Consider the following 15573-nt stretch of genomic DNA (forward strand, 5'->3'; position numbering starts at 1 on the left):
CAAAAATGGTGTCTCGGGCAAGGTTTTGACCCACTCTTGACCTTGGATGTCAGAGTTAGGATTTGAACCTACGTCTCTGAACTCTACGTTCTGGGTTCTTTCCAGTGTTTTTAAGCCTCAAGGCCACTTCCCAGCACTTGACTCTCTCAGCACCTTCTCTTTCTTTGCTGCAGGCCCTAGACTTTGCCTACCTCCACCTTCCTCTCTTCTCTGCTTCCCTCTGACCCCTCTTGCTCTGGCCTGGTTTTGCCAGTAAGATAGATACCCATTCCTGTTTCCTCCTTCCTGATTCCTTCCCCCAAATAGCTAGGCTCCTTCCCCTTGTAGATTTTGCCCCTCAAACCTTTACCAATTGCAAATGGGCTCTCTGCCATTCTTCCAGACCCTGGTGTCAGTCCATCTGAGCTCCGGTGCTCAAGTCACTCTTAGGTCCCACCCCAAAATTTGATCTATCACAATACATCTTTGAGTTATTGCAGCTCGGGCATTTTGACACGATACATTATGGTAATCCATAGCACATAGAGACATTAACACTCCCGACTTTGACAAAATACATTGTGAAGTCTTTGAAGGCACCATTACAATTTATCTTGTCATTCAGGAGGAGACCCAGTTCAGCATTAATGTAGATGAACACAGTGTGGCTTTTGTTTCATTTAATTGCTTATGACCTTTTTAATTGCTAATTTAACAAAATACCAAAGGGTTATGTTTCAATTAAATTAACAGTTTGGGAGTGGTTTTTTTAATATATGTTTATTTTTAAGACATTCTGGCTCTCTCTGCTTTTTTACTTGGAGTAGATAAAAATGTCTTCTCTTGAACAGAAGTGGGTTTTTAAATGTGAAGTTGATATATAGTAATAATTCTAATATGCAAATGATACAGTGCCGGTGTATGGTTGGATTCACTCCTTTCTAGAAGGATACAAACAGTAAAGGTATACATACAAAGTCTTTGAACTTTTCTGGTCCCAAAACATGCTTTTGGTATAATGCTCTGCTTTGGATGTTTGTCTTTAGATGTAAAATGTCTCTCGTACGCACCATTTATTGGGTGCTTCTCTCTGCCTTGTAATACTTTCTTTGTGTTCTGTAGCAAGTTTGTAAGCTCCTGAAGATCAGGAACCCTGCCTTATCCTCACCAGTGTGCCTCCATAGGCGAGCATACCGCTGGCATGGGGACAGTAGTTGCAGGTTATATGGCTGACTGATCCGTACACACAGACGTGCCCCCTCCGAGCAGCGACACTCCTGAGCCTCTGTCAAAAAATGGCTGTATAACTCCGAAGACCGGAAGTTGTTAATGTTCGGCAGATGACCTGCTTGGGGGTGAGCAGCATGTACTGGAGGCGAGTGCAGGGCTGTTGTCCTTTCCTACACCCCCAGGTGCTGTTGCCCTTCTAATCATAAAAGCAAACACACCCCTTATCATCTGGGGCAAGGCTCAGAACTTACCCAAGTAACAGGGGGGCCTAAATCCTCAAATGGGATATGAATTTACACTGTTAGAGAGTAGAAGGTCAATGCAAGAAGCATTAGTGTGTTGAGCCAGCTCCAGCTATATAAGTCTTGAACAAAATTAATATAAGGAAATTGACAAGCCTTGCTGGTTATTCCATAGCTTTAAGACCTCTACTAAAATCCTATCATCTCATCTGCCCATTATTAACATTTCAGTAAAATATAAAGTTTTCATTAATCTCCCACAGCAAATTTAGGAGTGAAAACTGGCACTTGTTTGAGCTTTTAGGACTACATTAGCTGGTGTATTAAACAAAATATGTCATTCTTCAGTAGCTTCTGTAAGAAGCTAAATCAATTTCCAGCCATATTTATGCACCACTTTATCTAAAAGCATCTGAATTATCATTTACAGCTAAGATGCTTTATTAGCAGCTGGCATTGAAATTGCTCAGTAAAAAATTATATGTCACGTTATAGTAATTTTTAAATTGGTTTTAATCCAACATCATAAAATGTAAAACTCTTAAGTGTGGTGTTTTTTTTTTTTTTTTTTTTTTAGTAATTGGCATTTTAGCATAATGAGCTGTTACCTCTTTCCAAATCAAATACCTGCAATATTTAGAAAATACTAATCAGTAAAGAAAGCAGAAGTTCTTGAGCTAAGCTGTATCTAATAATGGCATTTTCTCAGATAAGATGACTTTAACTGGTTTTTAAAACATGAAAGGATTTTAACATTTCACCAAAAATTCTCCACAGCTCTCGTATATAAAAGGTTCTAAAAATAGAAATAAACACATCTTCTCAGTTCTGTTTCAGGAAAGTGTATATTGGGGAAAGTGATTGATTATTTGAAACTCTGTAAATTCTAGCCACTCTCTTGGTTTAAAATATGGACATTACCCAGAAGACAGTCATGCTCACAATGATGCCATTTCTGTCCAAAATTACACATGTCCTAAAGAAAGGTAGTGAACTTACCTAATGATCCTCATAGATATTGAGTGCCACTCTTCTGGTCCTCGTGATGTGATGTTGGCTAAGTTGCTCAGCCCCTCTGATTCTCCTGTGGCCACGGCAGCTGGCATTCATCAGTACATTTTTATTGAGCACTTGCTTTATCCTGGGCATGGTAGCACTAGCAGGATCTAGGCTATAATGGTGAGTAAAGCAGTCACTCTGCCTGCTCTATTAGGGTTTGCAGTCCAGTGGCAGAGACAGACAATGACTAGCTGTGACAGCATTCTGCAGAAAAATGCTGGGTGCAGTGGCAAAGGGAGCTGAGCTCCACTTGGGGGCCGGGGGTCAGGGAAGTTTCCCTGGAATGTCACTTGAGCTAGGCTCTTCAGGAAAAATAGGTAGGACACCTGGAGGAATAGGTCAGGAGAGAATGAAGTGGGGAGAAGGGGACCTGGGCAGAGAGGACAGTATAATATACGCAGATGCTCAAAGATGGGACTGTATCACAGGCATGCAGTGAATGGTTCATTAAGGGAGAGGCTGCATCCTCCCTGAGCAGGGAGCATTATTGTGGGTGCTAGAGTGGTCCAAACTGGGAAAGTGTTTGGAAATCAAATGCACCGTTCCTAATAAAGGAGTTCAATGTGAAGGCATCAGAAACCAACTTTGACTTAAAAGCTTACCCTGTAGGCAATAACTGTGGGAAGGAAAAGCATGTTAATTGTCAGGCTGCCAGTTATGTAACAGAATTTTCCCATTTGATACCCAAATCTAGAGTTTTCCATTCCTCCAATTCTGTCCCAAGGAGTTCTCTTTGGGTTTCCCTGTGAAGCCATCTCTGAGTATTCATACAAGGCTTAGGGCACCCTGTTCTGGTTGGCCTCTGCCATACAGGTGCTTCCCTCCCACTGGTGAATGGTACCAGCAGCTGCACCTGCAGAAGACCACATTTTAAGCTGGGGAACGGGAAATAATTTAGCTTTGCTTAGTGTGGACTCAGGCACATGGCTTTACCTCTCAAAGCCTCAGATTCCTCATCTGTATAATAGAGAAAGTGAGTACCCACCAGGTTGTCATGAGGCTTAAGTGCATGTGTAAAGAGCTTAGCGCCATGCCTGATGTCTAGTGAGCACTCAAACGCACTGGTTCTTTATGTATTTTTTATTTATTTACTTAGCACAATTTAGTGAGGGCATACCAGTTGCCTGCACTGCTTGTAAATGATACAGAGATGAATGAGAAGCTTTACCGACCATCAAAAAGCTTCCAAATTAGGCCAGAGTGACCAGTCAACAATTCTAGTGCAAGATTGAATATGGTCCTCTCTGACGGTAGAATAAAAACAATCATGACTGCTGTTTACTACGTGTATTATGGTTAGATTCTTTAAATACATTTTGACATTCTGTGCATGGTAAAAATGGGCTCAGAGAGTTTAAAGTCACTTGACCTTAGATCATATAGCAAGTTAGAGGCACAGGAATTAAGCCCAGGGCTGTCTGGCCCCAGAGTCCAGTATAACCAAGATTCACAAATTCCAACTGCTGTGGAATTCAAGAGGAGATAGACTTTGAGCCGCCTTGGGTGGAGTTTTGACAAGTCCAGGGTAAGCTTGGAAGGCTACCACATGAACAAAGGGCCAGCAGTAGAAAAATCTAGACTTGTGTGCAGTCTGAGGAGTTTGGGAAGAGCTGAGAGAAGGTATGGCTGAGAAATAACAAGTAAAATTGAAAAATTACATTTTAGGGAGATTATGGACAGCCTTGATTGCTTGGCTGAAAACAGTGCCTCGTTCAGAAGGCCATGGGAAGCCAGGCAAGATTTTTGAGCACTGGCCTTCTTACTTGTCCTCAGTACACCTCTCAGGGTACTGGGCATGCACGAAGCTCTCACTAAACATTTGACTAATGAATAAATGATCTAGGCTTTAGAAAGCTTTATGAATCAGACAGTCCTATGGTGGCTGGATTGCAGGGAGAGCTCGGTGGCTGGAAGGCCCATGAGGACACTGTTACACCCATCTGAGAGTGAGCAGGCTCGTGCCCACACCAGTGGAGACTGGGATGCAAGACGGGAAACTGATGAACACACAGTTTGAGAATCTTGGAAAGCACAAGATTTCTCCAAGAGCACGGATTACTTTTATGATCGGAAAAATTATTCAGAAAAGAAGCAGGAAGGATGACCACCCATGCTTTTGTGGTTGTAACTTAACTCTCGTGGAGATGGAGAGCTTCTGGCGAGCAGCAGTTTTTCTATCCTTGTGACTCCCTGCTGCCCAGCCAAGGGCCTGCCATAGAATAGGCAGTGTTTGTGGTATTAATTGTTGAATGATGAATATGTTACCATTCTCTGTTTACTGGAATGGCATTATTGAGTCATCGCTCAGCCTTTTCTTCTCTAAATTAAATAGCCCATATTATTTTAATTTATCCCAGAGCATTTTAAGCAGACACCATTTTCCAAGCCTCATGTATCTTTATGTGTTAAACTGCTTTTTCTTCCCCAGGTTCAAGGGCAGACGGGGTTTTTGAGGAGGATTCACAAATTGACATAGCTACAGTACAGGATATGCTGAGCAGTCACCATTACAAGTCATTCAAAGTCAGCATGATCCACAGACTGCGATTCACAACCGATGTCCAGTTAGGTAAGTAAGTACATGAACCGATGATGGACTGAACCCTTCGTATCAGTGGTCAGTGTAGAAACAGGGAGAGAAACAACATCTGACTTTTATGTGACCTGAATGACTGATGGTAATTTGTTTTCAGAGAAAATGTTTAAACAGTGAAATATAAAGTACCTCCTTTTTCCCACCTGAGTGCTCTGTCTTGTCTTCTTTTTTTATGAAGCAGAAGATTAGAAATAGAACTAACCTGAGACTCTTTTCAAACTGATTGACTTCTGTGAAGTTCCATAAATCTTTTCATTCTGTAATTTTCTACATGCTATCCTTAGAACCGCTTTGTAGCATTGCCACTTGCCTTTTTTAACTCAGGTGAATTCATTGCTTATTCATTCATGACTTTATTCAGGAAGCTTTTTAATGATCTCAGAAGTTATATTTGGATCCTCACCGAATAATCCAGAACTTTCAATTAATATTTGGGATTAATCTGTGCTCGCTTCGGCAGCACATATACTCAAATATTTGGGATTAATCTGTTCCAATTAAGGCTACATTTCTGTTTTGACTTACATGTAACAAGAGTAGAAGTCTCGTAGTAGTCAACATAATATCATCATCATCACGGCTGTCATTTATAGGTGTCTGCTGTGTGTTAAACACTGTGCTAAGTGCTTTACATACTCTGCAAAACTACCTAGACGGTGGGTATTTGTATCTTCCCCATCTAACAAAGAAGGTAAATGAGGTGCAGAGAGGTGACGTCTGTGCCCAAGCTCACACAGCAGGTAGGTGGTAGTGTGAGGAGCAGAACCCTGGTTTGGCCAACTGAAGTGCACCTGCTCCCTCCGAAAGGACACTGGGGGGAGCAGGGAGCAAGTGTGGGTGCCAGGCTTAGTCAGGGAGCGGACCTGGCTCTGCCACGCCACCCCTTCCCGGACCTCGTTTGCTTGTGTGTGAAGGGAGGAGGTTTGCGCTCCAACGTCGAGGCCCACCGATTCTGGGTTTCTCACAAATGCTCCGTATGTGTCTCATAGTAAAGTCTTTTGTAATGCTGGTGTTAGTCTGGCTAATTTGTAATAAGCCTCAAAAATCTCTTCAAATACTCCTTCCCAGCCTCACTGACTGGAGCTTGAAACACGCTGACAGCACAGCTTAGTAGGTAAGAGGGGACCCTCGGATGTGCAAAGCTCTGAATCGTGGCTCTGTTGGTAACCAGCTGTGTCAGGCAAGTGCCTTCATCTTTCAGAGCCTCACTTCCATTCTAACTGGGAATATCAGTAGCACCAACTTCTTAGGATTGCTTGGGGAGCAAGTTAGGCCATGTGAAGCACTTAGCACAGGGCCCGACCGGTGGTGGACCCCCTGTAAAGGAGAGCTCGTGGTGGAGAGGCAGGGCTTCGGACAGACTCTGGAGCTAGAGGCCTGGGTTCAAACCCTGGCTCGTTCGTCCGCTGTATCACCACAGGCAAATGACTCAGAGCCTCTGTTTCCTCATTTGTAAAGTGAGGATAATAATCCCTGTCTCACAGATGTCCTTACAGGGATGAAATGACACCACACATGCACACTACTCAGAAAGGCACCTGGCACATAGCAAGTCCTCAGTAAACACCAGCTGCTAAGATGATGATGATTCGAACAGACTAACTAGATGGATTAGCACCCAGTAACTTTGAACCAAAACACAGAACCCATCTTTTTTTTCCTCTTTCTGGACCTGTTTCTGCCTCCTTAAAAAAGAAAGGAAGGAAGGAAGGAAGGAAGGAAGGAAGGAAGGAAGGAAGGAAAGAGAGAGAGAGAGAGAGAAAGAAAGAAAGAAAGAGAAAGAAAGAAAGAAAGAAAAAAAGAAAAGAAAGAAAGAAAGAGGGAGGAAGCTAAATATCTAAATTGTAAAAAAAAATTGCTTATTTAATGTCGATCCTTAAACATAAAATTCTTTGGTGTTTTTCTTCCTGGAGCTGCTTTTCCTGGTACTTATAGAAATAAAAATAATGAGGCTACTCAAAAAGAAGCCAGATTCAAGAAGGGGGGGGAGTAGAAGTACGTACTATATTATTCCACTACGTACCATTCAAAAATACACAAAAATAGCATTGGTGCTATAGTGGTGAGCATAGCTGCCTTCCAAAAATACAGTCATCTGCTGTGCAGGAGTAATGAAGGTGGTCATCCCGCTGGGAGAGGAAGCTGTAGTGACTGCAGGGGAGACTTGGGATGCTGGTAAGGTTCTGCTTCTTGATCTGGGTACTGATTACATGGGTATGTAGACTTTGTGAAAAAAATCAAGTTACACGGGGCTCCTGGGTGGCTCAGTCAGTTGAGCTTCCAACTTTGGCTCAGGTCATGATCTCGTGGTTCATGAGTTCGAGCCCCACTGCAGCTCGGAGCCTGGAGCCTGCTTTGGATTCTGTGTCTCCCTTTCTCTCTGCCCCTCCCTAGCTCGGCTCACTCTCTCACTTGCGCTGTCTGTCTCTCTCTCTCTCTCTCTCTCTCTCTCTCTCTCTCTCTCCCTCTCTCCTCAAAAATAAATAAAAACATCAAAAAAAATTTTTTTAAAGAAAAAATCAAGTTATAGATACTCTTACAACTCATGCATTTTCTGTTGATATATTTTCAATTAAAAGTTTACTAAAATAAGAATGCTACTCAGACATCTAGTTTGGGTTTGCCTACAGTACCTTCCCAGTAACAATGGAGTGGGTCTGGTTTTAAGGAGCCCAGTAAGTAGCCGGATTGCAGCCAAGACAGAGGTCCAGGCTACAAGGCAGGGATTTTCCCAGGGAGCACAATCAGTAAATCCACCCATTCCCAAGGTAAAAAAGCAGTGCTTTGGAAAGATTACCAAGATCATGAGCTTCTTTCCCTGTTTTTTTTTTTTCCAAAGGCAAAAAAGCCAAACTTTAATTCATTAGATTCTGACATGTATATTCATTTAAAGGAAGAAGTCCACAAAAGGATCTGTGGGAAGAGCCCAACTCTGTAGTCAGGATTGGGTTTAAATCCCAGCATTACCGGGGTGCCTGGGTGGCTCAGTTGGTTAAGCAGCCGACTTTGGCTTGGGTTATGATCTCGCGGTCCGTGAGTTCGAGCCCCGTGTTGGGCTCTGTGCTGACAGCTCAGAGCCTGGAGCCTGTTTCAGATTCTGTGTCTCCCTCTCTCTGACCCTCCCCCATTCATGCTCTGTCTCTCAAATAAATAAACGTTAAAAAAAAAATTTAAGGGGCGACAGGGTGGCTCAGTCGGTTGGGCGGCCGACTTCGGCTCAGGTCATGATCTCACGGTCCGTGAGTTCGAGCCCCACGTCGGGCTCTGTGCTGACAGCTCAGAGCCTGGAGCCTATTTCAGATTCTGTGTCTCCCTCTCTCTGACCCTCCCCCGTTCATGCTCTGTCTCTGTCTCAAAAATAAATAAATGTTAAAAAAAAAAATTAAAAAATATATATAAAAAATAAAAAAATAAATTCCAGCATTACCACTTACCCCCAGTGTCTCCTTGGACAAGTCCCTTTTCAGGCTTAGTTTTTGTCATCTGTAAAATGGGAATTCTAATGTTTACCTTTCAAGGTAGAATAAAATAAAGTATTTGGCCCAGAGAAGCTGTATTCTGAAAGGAGGCTCATCTTAGTTGTTGTTACTATTGTCACTGTTACTTATTTTGCCCATTGCTTTCTGCCCAAGTCTACCATCTTGAAATTAGCCAGATCACTTAGATTAGGTAGTGGCTCTGTTGGCAGAGTTTCACTTGTAGCCACAGTGGAGGACACTTGTCAGGTAGAAGTGGATGATGACAGTGGTGAGGATATCTCTCCCTGGAGCAGTGGTTCTCAGAAGTGTGACTAGAGGCCAGGTCCCAGTCACCTCTGGAAGATTCCAGTGGTACACATGGCACCCTCTGGTGGTGAGTCATGGCTCCAAGGAGCTTCTGAACAGTCAACTGTCAGAATATCTGTTTCAGTTATGAATCTACACTCAGTCTTACAAACAGAGCATTATGAACAGAAACTTCATATATTAGTCCTAAGGAATTTTGTGACAATTACATAAACTCTGCCTGTGAGTACTATACCATGTGATTAATAAATAAGCTCATTTCCTGTTGCCATGTAGATGAGTTCTATAACTTCAGATCCCCTTTCCCTCGTGAAGCAGGTGACACCCTTTCATTTTAACAGTAACGACAACAAAAACCGGCAGAGTAATCCAGGAATTCCTTCTTTCCAAAACTGACTCTACTGTAAAGGACAGGGCAGCAAACAATGCACTTTTATGAGCATTTGAGTGAGCAGCTGGATTCTGAGATCAGTAAATAATTTATTTTATTTCAACTGACTAGCCAGGTGCTTCAGATCTTTCCTGACACTGATGGATGGTCTCCTCTGCTCATCCATCCTGTGTCAGTCAGAGCAGAGATTTCACTTGCCCCCTGTGGCAAGTTCTTCTAAGTGGTAAGTGTCTGTGTGCAGCATTTCCCCAGTAGCCCTGCTGATTCCACAGAAAACTCCCCGTCCACTCTGAGTCAGTGGTACGCAGGAGCACGCAGCAGCGATCAGAATTCCCCAGCTCCGCGGCACCATCACAGCTGCTTGTCTCCCGATCGGGTAGTCGTGGCCCGTGCTCCCGTTTTCACCATCTGCCATCTGCTTCTGAGAAAGGCGAGGAGGGACACAAATTTGGACCTGCAAGACCCTAACTTAAACTGATTTTCCACCAGACTTTTCTGTGATTGAAAAACTTTATTGGAGTCCCGTAGTGAAACCTGCAGCAAAGACCTGATCTTTGTAAATAATATTAAGAAGAATTACGATTTTCTTCAGTTTATTTATTTCTTTTGAGAAAAAAAGCACAAATGGGGGAAGGGCAGAGAGAGAGAGAGAGAGAGAGAGAGAGAGAGAGAGAGAGAGGAGAAAGAATCCCAAGCAGGCTGTGCACTGTCAGCCCAGAGCCTGATGCGGGGCTCGAACCCACAAACCGTGAGATCGTGACCTGAGCTGAAGTCAGATGCTTAACGATTGAGCCACCCAGGTGCCCCAGAATTACAATTTTTAAAGGCAGTTATTTATCAAGTGCTTGCTATGTGCCAGGCACTTCGCTGATCACTCTTATATTCATTGTCTCCTATAATTATATCACTATTACTGGATAGTACTGATATTATCTCCATTTTTTATATCAGGAAACTAGGGTATAGGGAACAATTACTCATCAAGTAATGAAGCTGAGATCAGAATCCAGATTGTCTAAAGCTTCGTCCTGCACCTAACTACTATATTATGCCTTGAATGCAAATTGTCATCACACTAATACTCTTTAGCTCTAGGACAATGTTCAGTGTACTGTGAACTTTCCCCCCATCACCTTATTTAATCCACACAGAACAGTGATGATGTTATTCCCATTTCATAACAAAAAACCAAGGCTTGGAGGAGTAAGTGAAGTAATGTGATGCATATAGAGAATTTAGTGTTTACTGGCACATAGCTATTACTTAATAAGCACTAACTTTCCTTCCCTCCACCCCCCCGCCCCCCAGCCATCAGGATAGACAGTGGGATATCCAGTCCCAGTAACAGAACTGGGACTGAAGCCCAGTCCCATACAACGAGCCCAATCCATCAAGCCATGGATGTCTCAAATAATCTCTCTGAAAGGTTTCATGGTTTCCTTCATGAAGGAAGTGATTACTTCTAGTTGGCCAGTTCCAGAGATTCTGCACATCCTCACTCTTCCCCCTGCCCTAGCATCTGGGGGTCAGGGTCAGCATAGCATGCACACCGCTGTTCCATCCTCTGTTCACATTGTCAGTCAGTCACTGCCCTTCTTCCCTCTGGGCCCAGATCTGACCTCAGAATCGTTTCTAACACAACCCTATAAGCGAGCCCTCGCAGTCAGTTCAATTTCGTTCTTTTTTTGTTTTTTTTTTTTAATGTTTATTTATTTAGTTTGAGAGAGAGGGCAGGAGGGGGAGAGGGAGAGAATCCCAAGTAGGCTCTGCACTGTCAGTACAGAACCCGACAGGGGCTCAGGCCCACAAACCGTGAGATCATGACCTGAGCTGAAACCAAGAGTCGGACGCTTAACTGACCAAGCCACCCAGGCGCCCCTGAAGTTGGTTCTTAAGTTGAAATCTATTCACCATCCCTGCTGTGCCAGCCTGGAAGGTTTACCACACAAAACCGTCATGCCTAACCATTCATGTATTCCTTGAAAACGTCCTTGGAATATTTCATTTTGTCTGCTTCCTCTCCGTGTTGGGCCTAAAAGTACAGATGCCCTTAAGTGTAGCCCTTGCTTGAGCTTATACCACGTTGAGGTCATTTCCATTAATGTGATCTACCCATATGTCTGATGCTGGGTGCCTGACCATAGGATCAGGCACTAGGACGTGTGCAGCCAAAAATGCCAAGGCTGAGAGCTTGAAATGGGTTTGGAGAAAATCAAACTCAAAGGATCAAGTATGGATGCCAACCAGGATCTAGGACACCCATAGCGTTCTGTCAGTAAGTATTTGTTGGCTGCCTGGTAGAAGCCGGATTGTGATGCACTAGCCAAGAGGCTGCCAGAAATCCACGTAAGAAACGGAGCAGAGAAGGCCAAGATACCACCGTTGGGTACCTCTTAATTACATAGTACCTCAGAGCAGCGATTGCGACCCTGACTGTATATCAGAGTCGCTGAGTCCCTGATCTCATCCCGGGCCTGCTAGTCAGAATCTCCCCGTAATTGTGGGGTTTGGGAAATGCAGCATCTCGGCATCCAGAGGACTTTCTTGCCCCTTATCTCTTGGTCCAAGGCTTGTTTTTACTGGGAAGGTTGGCTTGGAGTCCCTGATATAGGGTCTGAGGCTGAGAAGTGCCTTGACAGTTGTGCCACTGTGCTAACTTGATCCCTTCCCTTTATCATTTGGCAGTATAGACCTATCCCCATGGCGCCAAAGGTATAGGTCACTGAATCTGTAATATACCATGAATTCCATCTGTGTCATAATTGCATATATAACCTAACATCATTCTGTGTAAGATGTACGGATTCTGTATAGGATTTACAGATAAAGACTGTTTCATAAAATCTCTCTGAAAGGTTTCGTGGTCGCCTCCACTATCTCTTCATAAAACAATCCATATGTATAATCGTAACACTTGTGATCATGGTAGTTATTTATCAAAAGTATCAAGTACAATAGCACATATCATAGAGAAGGCAGAGAGGTTTCATCTCATAAACTGACTCCAATCAAGTTTGTAATGGCTGCCCAGAGCATTATGCTGAGGCAGCATCTGGAGCTGCGTCTGAGGGCAACATAAAGAAACTCTGTGATTGATTAAAAATGCCTGCCCTGAGCCTGAGCATGATGAAAGGCAGCATATTTGCCATCTATTGTCTAACCTGGTTTATCTGTCCTGTTGCACTTACCATGTAACCCCCTGGTCAATACCTACAAGCCAGCACTCAAGGAGGACTTCATTACATTGCTGTTTTTTAATATACAGCATGCAAACTTAAGAAGCACATTAATAACACAAGACTGAATGAAAGCAAGCAGCTGTGGCCTGCACTTTTTTTTTTTTACTCCTTGGGCTCACTCTGGTGCTGTGTGGCTCTATGAATAAAATATTTGCCCCTGTTATTTTCCACTTGGGGCACCTGTGGAGTATAGTTCGAGTAATTACATAATCTGGAAATGTAGGTTCTTAGCAAGTGAATTGATTTTCCCTCCTATTTCTGTTTCATTTTCTTACTGAGTACTAAGGAGATCTCCTCCATTCAGACACATGAAAATGATCATGAGAGACATTCATCACACTTAGCTCCAAAATCCCTGGGTCCATTGAGTAATTTGAGGATGGCAATTCTAGTATCACATGATTATTCTGTCCCTGTTGTGACAACATTTTCTGAACCAAAATTTGGAATAGAGTTTAACAAGTACTAATGAGCTTATGAAATAGCAGGACAAATACTTTCAAGACTGCCTCCAGAAAAAAAAAAAATTTACCACATTAGTGCTTACTGCAGTACTTGGATTGAGGGAAGATCCCCTGATAGGAAATTTCAGAAGCTCTCGGGGTTTTTTCTCACTGTGTACCTTCCTCTAATTCCTTGCTCCCAGATCTGCCCTTTTGAGAATACCTGTTGAGTATTCCAGGGCTACTAATGACAATGGATGAGGTTCCTCAGATGGTTGAGAAAGCCTTGAGAACTGGGAAAAGTGGAGAGCCATTGGCATAATGAAATTAATGGGAATAGGATAATGGAGTGTCCATCCAGCTTCTGTATTCCTTTTACCCGGCCCTCAACCTCGGCACTTGAGCTCCAACATGATACCAGGGCCTGAACATGAGAAAGATCTGGTCTTTCCACCCTCTGTAGGTGATAATCACAAATGCTCTTAGGAAATGACATACTGCTTCCTAACAGACTCTGAAAGCTCACCTGAAGCATCTACTTGCCAGGAGAATGTTTAGTTTGGGAATCTAACTCCCTCAGTACAAAATCTTTGTAAACGCCTTCTTACAGAGAGAGCTTAGTCCTCATCCAGGGACAGGTGTTACTGGGTGGAGCAGTCTCGGGTCTCATCCAGTCAGCTCCACCCTTGTGCCCATGCTGTGCTGTGTACAGCTGTGTATTCATGGACTCATTCCTGTTCAGGCCACTGCTTAGTTTTCATTCCAAGGATAAAGGCCTAGTCAAGTATACTCACACTTGTCACCGAGTCCCTAACTGACCACACATTGGAATTGGTAGCTCTTAGCTATGGTTCCCAAAAGGTTTCAGATGATTAGCCCTTGAATGGAACCAGTGATTCTGGGGCCCAGTACCCCCACTTGATCTCAAGAATGTAAGGCTCCACTGGGTATCATTATAGTTGTGGCTAAAATATTGTATTGTTACCTATTTTGGGTCCCTTAGGGAGAGCGACAGTGCTTTTTATACTGTGTTGCATTTGCTCATGATGTGAATATACCCACTATATAAACTTGATGCATTGAGACAGGAGAGGTGGTCTGTTTAAACCCTGGCCTGATAGTCTGGGGATGTGAATTACGGGTACAGCGCTGTCATTAATGGGTGACATCAGACAAGTCATATCCCCACCCTGAGCCTCAATTTCTTCATATGGAGAATGAAAGCCCCAGACTGGGTGATCTCTGAGGTCTCATTAAGCCCAAACAGCCTTTGTGTCTGATCCTGTGTGTAAATTTAGGCAAGTTTCAAAGACTTCCCTGAATGCTCTGTGGATGCTATCGATTGGCTGTGTGGATTCAGCACAATCCACTCCAGCAAAGAGTTGTTCAGTGGCACTCCCAGGGGCTTTTCCAGGCTTTCACAGGCTCTAGGTAACCCGAAGACAAGAGGATTGTAGAATTGTATAAAAAACTACTCCAGGATTTAACAACAGTGGAGCTTTTCTAGTCTTGGATTCAAGGTTGTAGGAAATTGATGAATGAACCACAGCTTGTGATGTCTGAACAAATAAATAACAACTGAGGAAATACACTGAGGCATGGAATATTAAATGCCCTAATTTTTGCCAAACTGGTGTTTTAGCTTCTTAGAAGGGCATTTTAAGCGTGCCTTAGGGGAGATTGTGCCTCCTGGGAGTCAAGCATGCGCCTCTGAGACAGTAGGAAGCAGCAAGCTGGTTGGGAAACAACCCAGAGTTGGTCAGATACACCTGGTTTTCAACCCAGCTTTGCCATTTACTGACTTGATACACCCTGCCTAAGTACATCATTTCACCTTTCTGCAGTTCATCTCAGCAATAATCTTACTTAAAACTTGAGCCCTTATTACTTTTTAAAAATTTGTTTTAATGTTTATTTACTTTTGAGACGGGGGTGGGGGGGGGGGGACGGGGCGAGGGCGCAGAGAGAGAGAAGGAGACGCAGAATCTGAAGCAGGCTCCAGGCTCTGAGCTGTCAGCACAGAGCCCAACACAGGGCTCTAACTCATGGACCACGAGATCATGACCTAAGCCAAAGTCGGACACTTAACCGACTGAGCCACCCAGGCACCCCGAGCCCTTATTATGTGCCAGGCATTCTGCTGAGTGTTTTACATGCTTATGCCACCCCATCTTCATGGCATCCTGGGAGCTGGTACTGTTTGTTACCCCCTTTCACAGAGGAGGAAGCTCAGGCTTACCCAGGGAGAAGCACCTTAACCCAGGACAACAATGGGGATGTGCCGGCAAAATCAAGATCTAGAGACCTAGGAGGTGGCTGGGAGGTGCCGGGGGTTCCCCTAGCAAGAGTGGTCCCACTGCTCCAGCTGTGACAACGGTTTTCCTGGTGTCGAATATGGACTCTAGGTTGCAGAGAAGTATGGCCAATGACACTTGGTAATGGGAGGTTATTGCAAGGATGCGTGAGGGCGAGAATGTTGGTCTCCCCAGGCAGACAGTCATTCTGGATCCTGGTTCTTCCAAGGCTGTGATGTAGAGCAGGTCCCAGAGATAATGCCCCCAGACTAGGGCCAAGCAGATCCCTTGTTCACATCCCTCCCGGCTCTCCTT

The 15573-nt window shown here is 43.8% G+C and overlaps 1 protein-coding gene across 8 annotated transcripts in view; it reads left to right on the forward strand.

Annotated features, from left to right (window-relative positions):
• The window catches only part of MAPKAP1 (MAPK associated protein 1), a 242271-nt gene that overhangs the window by 193878 nt on the left and 32820 nt on the right, over nt 1–15573 (forward strand). For all 8 annotated transcript variants that reach the window (XM_027035121.2, XM_053204611.1, XM_027035119.2 and 5 more), the window contains one exon: nt 4939–5079. In XM_027035121.2, the coding sequence (XP_026890922.1) occupies nt 4939–5079 (141 nt within the window). The remainder of the gene's footprint in view (nt 1–4938; nt 5080–15573) is intronic.

This window comes from Acinonyx jubatus, chromosome D4, assembly GCF_027475565.1.
Source record: "Acinonyx jubatus isolate Ajub_Pintada_27869175 chromosome D4, VMU_Ajub_asm_v1.0, whole genome shotgun sequence".
Classification (NCBI taxonomy): Eukaryota; Metazoa; Chordata; class Mammalia; order Carnivora; family Felidae; genus Acinonyx; species Acinonyx jubatus.